At 40.0% G+C, this 8,865-nt stretch overlaps 1 protein-coding gene across 1 annotated transcript; it reads left to right on the top strand.

Moving 5' to 3' along the window:
* Window positions 1-2,346: 2,346 nt before the first annotated feature.
* On the top strand, window positions 2,347-8,398 carry LOC309436472 (transmembrane protein 14C-like). Its single transcript, XM_082045678.1, has 5 exons — window positions 2,347-2,409; window positions 2,643-2,726; window positions 4,626-4,727; window positions 7,576-7,663; window positions 7,844-8,398. The coding sequence occupies exons 2-5, from the start codon at window positions 2,651-2,653 to the stop codon at window positions 7,899-7,901; spliced, it is 324 nt and encodes a 107-aa protein (XP_081901804.1). The 5' UTR covers window positions 2,347-2,409; window positions 2,643-2,650; the 3' UTR covers window positions 7,902-8,398.
* The last annotated feature ends 467 nt before the right edge of the window (window positions 8,399-8,865 follow it).

Here is an 8,865-nt window from a genome sequence, read left to right as displayed (position 1 = left end):
ACTTTTTTAAAAGTCTTTGCACCCATGGTTCAGATGATTGAAAACTTTTATTCACAATATGACACAAATTTTTAGGTGGAAGAGTCTATATCAATAAGGTTTTCCCATAGTATTTTTTCAAGTCCTTGACCCGAGCTGTATTATTAAAAAAAATTATCTCACATTTGAAAGTTTGTAATGCTGATAAAATGTCACCCATCTGTTTTGCTCTTAAACAAAAACTTAATTCCTGACCTTCTCAGTCAGTGGAAACAGGATTTTATCCTAAGTCTTATTACAAATACACAGTAGGAAAAACAAAGTTGAGCTGGAGGAAACAAGGTCAACTAGCTGTACTATTGTATAGCAAAAGTAAAGGTAGAGAAAATCAGAAAAAAGGCTGAGCCAAATCTGGAGACATGAATGAAATGCAGGCAGTCGTAGGGATGTAAAATACGATATAACTGCAGCTCATCTCTGTGTAAACTCTGACACTGAAACAAAGTGAGCATCATCAGTGCTGTTCTGAGATTGTTCATGTGGCAGTGGCAGTATTCTGGAGGCGGGTGTCCATACCTACCTTCTGTAACTGTTTCCCTTGGTTAGATAAATTATCACAACCCCTTGTCTGAGTATTCGGTACACTTGGTTTATATGAGCTAAGTGTAATTCAACATTAAAGGGGTTTCAACTGTACTTCAGTTTGAACTTACACAGCTTTTCACTTAATACCCCAAATATGCGTGCACAGAAACATGGACAAATAATATAGGACTTAAAACATTTTGTAGGCTTCACAGGAAAGGTACTAAATCAGATTTCTGATTGATAACAAGGCACCTGTAGTAAATATAGGACTTACATAACTCCATTATTTAAGCTTATACTTAGTAAAGTGTTATGTCTATTTTACAGTGCTTATGTCTGTGCTTGACAAAATGGCTGCCACTACTAAGAAGTTTAATTGTTTGAATTTTTAAATATACGAGCTCATGGCCATGGACATCACAATTACAGAAGCAAGATCTCATAAGGACCAGGAAAAATCCATTCTGCACATACTTTTAAGGATTATAAAGCAAAAAATCCACATAATTTTGGTTCTAAGGTTTAGACTTACAAGTAAATATTCAACAGCTGTAAAAATCCAAACTCCCTATGTAGTGACAAAGAATTATGCATCTTATGAGACTCAACAATTTGTGAACTGGCGACAGAGACAAGTCCTAACAGCTTCTAAGATGAAATACAGAAACAGCCCTGAGAGGAGAACATGTATTTCCTGCACCTTGAGTAAATGCTGAGCTACTAACCAGCACTTGCTTTTTGTTGTTGTTGTTTTCTTGTGCACTTCTACCTTTTCTGTACATTTTCCATTCTAAGGGGAGGCAGCAGCACAAAGAGAGTGGAGATGTCAGCGGTGAGAAAGCTCTTCCTGTGTCAGAGAGGGTGAACGTGCATGATGCTGGTAGAGTAGATAGAGCCATCGCTGCAAGAAACAGCAGCCTAGCGAGCATCTCAGCTGAGCCACAGGTGAGTTCAGCGGCTTTGGCAGCAGTGGATTTCTTCCCATACTCCTGTTTTCCTCTTGGGATACCTAGTGCTGGATTACAAAGCACAGCCCCGTGAAACTTGAACTTCATAGCTATTGCACAGGGAACCCCATGCAGTAGAGCTTAGATTTGTGTTGGTTGTGGTGCTTTTCAGGAAGGTAGATCTCTATTTAAACCACTTAGGCCAACAAGGGAATTAAACTGCTCTCTGCTTTCTGACCATTAGGCTAATTCATAAAGATGGGAAAATTCACAATGCAGCTAGAGACCACAGGAGGTAAGCCAGCTGGAATAAATTATGCACCACTATGTACGTGAAGAAAGCCAGTTCCAGCACTTGAAAAAAGACAGAGTTCGTCCTTGCAGACAGTCATAAAAATCTACGTTTTTCCAGATTAAAAAAATGCGAAGTATTTTCTTTACAGGATGTTTACTATCTCCCACTGTTGCGTAATTTTTTTTTTCAGCAGACTTCGTTTTCTGTTGCTCTAGCTATGTTTATAATTTAAAACTACAGAAACCCTCTACATCTTCCGTGAAAGGGCTATTACTGATTGAAGCTAGAAGCAGCCTGTGGGCTGCCAACAGTGGTAGCTCACACCATGCCAAAAGCCAGCCCCAAATTGTCAGGACTAGTACGGACACGGTGCACACGAAGGCCGCTACAAGGCATCTTCGACACCCCACTGAACAACCACGCAAAACCTTCGCATTTTCAGGCACCCAGGCTTGCTGCCTTTTTTTCTTTTACTTTTTTTTTGGGTCTTTCCTTCAGACCGGCCGGAAGAGGGAAGCTTTGGGCGGTACGTGTCTCCTTCACCTCCCCTTCCGCAGGCTGCTCCGCCCCGGGCTGCTGTGGAGCGGGGCCGCTGGGCAGGTGAGCGCCGGTGTGCGCGTACGCTCCCCGGCGGGGCTGAGCCCAAACTCCGCCCCGCCGCCCCCAGGGCTGTATTCACAACATAGCGATTTTCATCGCTTGGACGGGGTTTAGGACTTAGGCTTTAGGCAGGCCTTGATCTTGAAAAGCCCCCCCGCGCGTAATGCCCCCTTTTTTAAATTTTTTCCTAGAAAATTAAAAGATACCAGCCCTCACTCCAATTTGTCTTTCAGTTTTCAGCATGGCCGTGGACTGGCTCGGCTTTGGCTACGCCGCCCTGGTGGCATCAGGAGGGCTCGTTGGCTATGCAAAAGCAGGTACGGTGTGGGAAGGTCTCTTTCACTCTCCTTCACTCCCTTGTTACCCCCCAATAACTTGGCGTGAACTGGGCGGCTTTTCACGAAGGCCGCTTATCTCGAAGCAGAGATGCAGATGTAAAGTTTATCAGTTTGTGCCATGAGCTGCTAACTTGGTGCTGTTGGGGTGTGGTGCTTTTTGGGTTGAGCTAGTGCTTTAGGCTGATAAACCCATAATCTGCTTTCTGGTCCATGCTGGTATCCTGCCTCTGCTTTGTGCGCTTTAGGCGAACTGACATAAGTTTGCTTCAGAAAGGTTTTTCCTCTGCTATTTGAAATGTAAACATTCTATAAATGTTCTGTATCTTCAAATGGCACGGATCACCACTTTTTTTTCCTTAGAGTTTTATTCTTATTTTAATGTTTGATGATAACAGTATATTGCAAGCTGCACAGTGTTTTCAGAAGGTTCCTTTCTGCAAGTAGAGCTGAGCAGTGCAAGTCAGTCCTTAAGCTTGCTCCTTTTCTGGGCTCTTTACTCATAAACTTCCCCTCTGGCCCACTGCTTTCATTTCCTGACCTTTTTCTGAGTTTGCCTTCCTCCAGACAGAACTGTGGACTCATCTCTACTGCAATATTATCTCTTTCTACTTTGAAAGTCTCTAAGCCATCCTAGTGTTTGCAATATGAAGGTGCATTGCTGAAGTCTGTAAGTTAATACCTATTCTAGTCTGCTTTCTACTACTTCGATTTATCCTTTGGGTTGTGAGTGGTGGGACAATAAGTTACTAATCCCACCTGCATTTCTCTGTGGTCACTATGAAATGGTGGGTACTTTTCTTATCCTCTGGTCCCAGAGGGAAGGACATACATAGTCATGCTGAGTCAGGAGAATGGAGGTCACAGGGTTTTTGAAGGGGGAACAGGAACTTGTATGGTGATTTGTAGGGAAATTTTAAAAGAAAAAAAAAAAAAAAAAGCTGTTGTACCCCTACTAATAATTTGGAGAAACCAAAAGAAAACAGAACTTTCATCCATAAAGCTAAGGTGGTGGTCTGTTTTTATACAACCAGGTCTATTTGCCCACACAGACAGTGTTTAACAGTAGATGCCTTGGGAAGCAAAGAGTGATTTATTAAATTTTGTTTTCTGGGACCCACAGTTTTGAGACTCAGGAACTTCCTGAGCCAGAAGTGGTGTGGTGGTCCCTAGTAAGTGTATGTGCAATAGCTGCCTAAACAATGCTTTAAATTCAAGAATATGTTGACTATTTGTGGCCTCCCAAACTTGTGGAAAGAATTCTTCCTACCACATGTTGGCTGCTAAACAGTATTCTATGCAGAACGGCTGCTTACAAGAGCATGTGTCTTTTCCTAGATGAGTCCAGGGAATCTTCTGCCAAAGTATTCAGTTACCTTTGGATCAGATCTCACATATACGTATGAGATACAGCCTCTCTTATTCGACTCTGCTGTCATCTTTGGCAACTTATAATTTATCCGAATTCCCTCCTACACAGTTCAGTTCATATGTCCTTTTTCTCTGATCTTAAACCATTATTATTTAATCCATCTCCTGCCTCTCTCATATTACTGTGTTGAAACAGCATGCTTCAGTTTGCATAAAGAAAACAGCAATTCTTTTGCTTTTCTCACTGTTCTTTTCCTCATAAATATATTAATGGCTTTGCCGCTAAAGAATTAAATGCTAATGCTATTTATATCTTATGCAAGAGTATTTTAACATGTTTCTTCGTGCAGAGCAGTATGGTCTTAATATCTTAAAAGAAAAAACCTCTCTAATCTGTTTAGTAATAATAGATGCCCATCTTTTTTTTGTTAGTTTTTTACAAAACAGGTAAAATGATGAGCAAGTTTATTTCTGAGCTTCTAATAAATGCATTATCTTTCACTTGCTCAGGTAGCGTCCCATCATTAGCTGCTGGCCTTTTCTTTGGGAGTTTGGCTGGACTGGGTGCCTATCAGCTCTCACAGGATCCAAATAATGTTTGGATTTCTCTGAGTAAGTAGCTTAAAATTTTTAATGAGGAGGAATTGTATTTACCCTAAAATAACTGGATACTCAAAATAAGTACCTAAAAGTCTTTGCAGAAGAGTTAAATTGACAGTGTTATACATCTAGTTTCAATCCAATCTTTAAACTTGTGTTTAGTGAAAAATCTCCATTAGTGTCCAAACTCCATAACTCTCGCTGGAGTGCGAACTGTTAGCATTACTTAATTATTATTTTAAAGACTGTATTGAGAATGCATATCAAAATCTGCTTGTCTTGGTGTGTCTTGCTCAGTGACTTCTCACTACATTCCTGCGTCCCTTTTGTAAGAAGTATAAAGTGTTTTGGGTGCTAGTTCAAACTTACATTTTTCTTCCTCTTCTACAACAGAAGAGGAAAATATTGTTTTTTTAGTCATTAGAGTTTGTCTTCTGAACATCGAAAACCTACGGGTTGTGAAGGAAAATGTGTGCTAGGATGAGGTGAAATTTATGTGGCTAAAAAAAAAAAATCAAACCAAATAGCGTTATTTTACATCCTTCAGCAAAACAATCTAATAAGTATTTTGTGTTTAAAAGCTTGTATGCTGTGAATCTCCAAAACGCAATTTTTGTCTTTCTGCCGTTTACCATATAAAGCTCAGGGTTGCAATAAAGTTAGGATGGTTATCACCTACCCCTTTAACCTGTGCATACCAAAAGCTCATTCCAGTTGCAAAATAACAGGATTTGAACTTTTCTCATTCACTAATAAGCAGAGGTACTTTGCAATTGAAGTGGGCTAAGAAAATACACATAGATAATTCCTGCAGCTCAGCTGATGCCTGACACTTCTTAGGCTGCTATATCTCAGATACTTGTGACTGTGTGTTTTGCACTTAGCCCACTTCAGTTGCAAAGTACCTCTGCTTATTAGTGAATGAGAAAAGTTCAAATCCTGTTATTTTGCAACTGGAATGCCCAGTATCTGTGTGAGCAGTATCCTCTCCTTTCTGTTCCTGATCTGTAGAAGACGTTGGAGGCTGCCATCATGCATCAGTCTTGTACTGATGTGTTTGAGTGATCATAGTGCAAGGGAAGTGCTATTAAATAGATGTCTGACCTCTGTGTGTCCTCTTTTTGCCTGAATCCTACCTTCAGCATCTTGCAGGAGACTGGAGCAGTTCAGAAAGAGTGATTCCTGTGCAGACTGCCCACACCCTAGCAGGTTATTTTATTATTGCTGAAAGTGGCAAGAGACTGTGATTGGCTTATTTTTTTTATATATGGCAAAAATGTGGAATTACAAAGGTGTTGTACGCCTGGGGAGATTCAACAGAGAAGCAAGCTTCAGTAATGCGGTATCTTCTTCCTTCTTCTCAGAACTGGAGCTTCCCTTCTCCCTGACTTTGAGAAGTTATTTGTGGTGGGTTACTGCTTAGCCGGTGCTTAAAGAGCTGCAACTGACTAGCGTTTGTTCCTTGAAGCAGTGACATAGCATCTAGCTCATTGATATGTGAAAGTCAGAAGTGAAAGGGGAAGGCCCAGTGTTTCTTTCCACTTCAGCATTGTCTACAGTGCAGTCCACTTCCACGTCTAAGGGATGGGTCAAAAGTTGGGCATGTTCAAGCCTAAATAACTGGAATAAACTGCAAATATGGGAAGCTTAACAGGAGACAAAATATTTTCCCAAATGCAAAAGACAGGTGCATTTCTATTATTCAGTAGCATATGGAGTCTTTTCCTCCTCCCCTTCATGCTTTAAAGTTTTTGGAGAAGGTGTGTTCTAGTTTAGACAAAATTACATATGTGCGTATTTTGAAGACTGGCTACTGATTAGAGCTTGAGGTACACGAACACTGCAGTAGTTCTTTCTTGTGTGTTAGACTATGGGCCTGGTCCTTTACATATCTTCTTGTAAGAAACTGTTAGACATCAAGGACAGGATTTAGGGTGGTGTTAGGGAGGAAGGATGCTGTGGCTAGGATTGAAGATGAGTTGGGTCCTGCAGGAACAGCCGTGACATAGGAACAGTGACAGAAGATGAGAGTGGTTGGTACAACATGTCAATGTATAGCTGTTACCACTGGGTAGCATATGCATGCTCAGGCTGAGGATTTAATCAGCATGTTTTCCATATAGCTTTCTTGGTATTCCATCTTTCCAGGGATTGATTGCCCTTTCTGTTTTACTGGCTCAGTGAAGCTACTTGGGTCTTGTCTCTGCGTCAAGTGGTCAGGGTTGGTAGCTTTAACTCTCTGATCATAGTGGAAGGTGGTGGAGGGCTGAAATTTTAGGGACGTGGTTTAATGCTAGATTTAGGTTATGGTTGGACTCATTGATCTTGAGGGTCTCTTCCAACCAAAATTATTCTATGATTCTAAGAAATGGATTAGTAAGGCTTAGCACTTACATAGTACTCTTCCCTTTGGAAGTCTTTTGCAAGCATGATTTAGTTAATTCTCAGAACAAGTTAGACACAAAAATGCTCTCTTCCTTTTACGAGGAGCAGGGGAGTTATGTGCACAGATTTATTGATTTGCCTGTTCACACGGAAGGAGTGTGTTCCAGAGCAGTATAGCACAGATTGTTTCCAGTCTCCAAAGCAGCACATTTTGACAAAGAAGGCTAAGGAGTGTGTGCAGAAGCATATGGACTGCACTGGCTGCTAGAACTTGGTTTAGAATGTTTATGCTTCACAAACTGAGGCATTCCAAAGTTTACACAATTTATTGGCTCTTTTTGTCCATCACGTGAAATAACCCTGTTTCACTTTTTACTTGATGCTACTATTTCTCTCTGTTCTTTTAGTTTTGAATTGTAGCATTTCTCTCACACATACATCTCTGCTGACCGGACTGTATAATCTCTCATTTAAGTTACATCTGGAACACTGACTGCTGTCATGGGAACAAGATTTTACAGCTCTGGAAAGTTCATGCCTGCAGGGCTAATTGCTGGTGTCAGGTACAACATGATATACTTTTTTAACCTCCTATGTGTGTTTTCTTATTTGCATAATTAAACTGAGATGAAGTGAATCATATTTTGTGTATCTTTTTTGTTTCCCTGCACATGGGAAGCATTTGAAAATTAATTTAAAAATAATTATTATTGTTTAATTCTCTGTTTTTCCCTCTTATACAGTTTGCTAATGGTTGGAAGATTAGCACTGAAGATGATGGAAAAGCCCCACGATAAATAACTGTTCATTTTACAGCATAATATCTGAATAAGGAAAACCGATGTGAATGCAGAAGCAAGATGGAACAATTTTCTATATCATGACAATTTTGTTCCTTTTTTTATATAAGGAGGAGTAGCATGATGGGACAGATTTGTTTCAATGATCTGGTAGAGCTATTATTGTGTAGTGAGAAACTGGTCCTGAATTTGATTTTTCCAGACGCATTTCAGTGTATTTTAACACTTCCAGGTTTTTTTATGCCAAAATATGCTGCAGATGTGCATGAAGCAGAGAGGACCTGTAATTAAGAAAGTATCCTCAAAGAGGCACCAGGAGTAATTGGCTAAATACAAGTGTATCTCGTACCTTTCATACTGAGTATTACAGTATGCTTTACCTGTTGCATTCTGTGTTGATACACCATGTCTGTATAACACCAAACAGATCTTACCTTTTATTGTGAAGTGATGCTAAAATGTTGCTTTTCTACAAATAAAATCTGCTACAAACCTTTATTTGGCATGGTTTTGTATCCTTCCTCTGTGTATGGGGGTAGGGGATTTTTTTTATTTTGAACCTTCTTATTTTATTCTCCGTGGAAGTCTTCACAATGAACTGTTAGTATTAAAGTGCTGTCTTTCAATGATATTTAAAAGTCACTTTTTAAATGGAGGGCAGAAGATTAAATTCATTAACACTGCAACACTGCATTAAAACAGTTGTTGGAAGGGAAATTAGTTTGTGGGTTAATTAAGCAAGATCTGTGCTAGGATAAATGAAGAGTTGAATGTGGTCTGACCAAAGGACTGTATAACTAGAATAATAAAGCTTAAAATCAACGCTATGTAATTCTGATATTACAGGCTTACTTGACAATAGAATGTATCAGCATTTTATTTTTATCACTTAGGGAAGCGGCTGTGCCTCTTCAAATCTGTCTTTACTAGAAAGCCTTGGACTCGGGAGAGTTCCTGGTTCTGCT

The sequence above is a fragment of the Streptopelia decaocto genome (genome assembly GCF_964273445.1).
Source record: "Streptopelia decaocto genome assembly, chromosome: 2".
Taxonomy (NCBI): domain Eukaryota; kingdom Metazoa; phylum Chordata; class Aves; order Columbiformes; family Columbidae; genus Streptopelia; species Streptopelia decaocto.
This window is presented reverse-complemented; position numbering and strand designations above follow the sequence as displayed.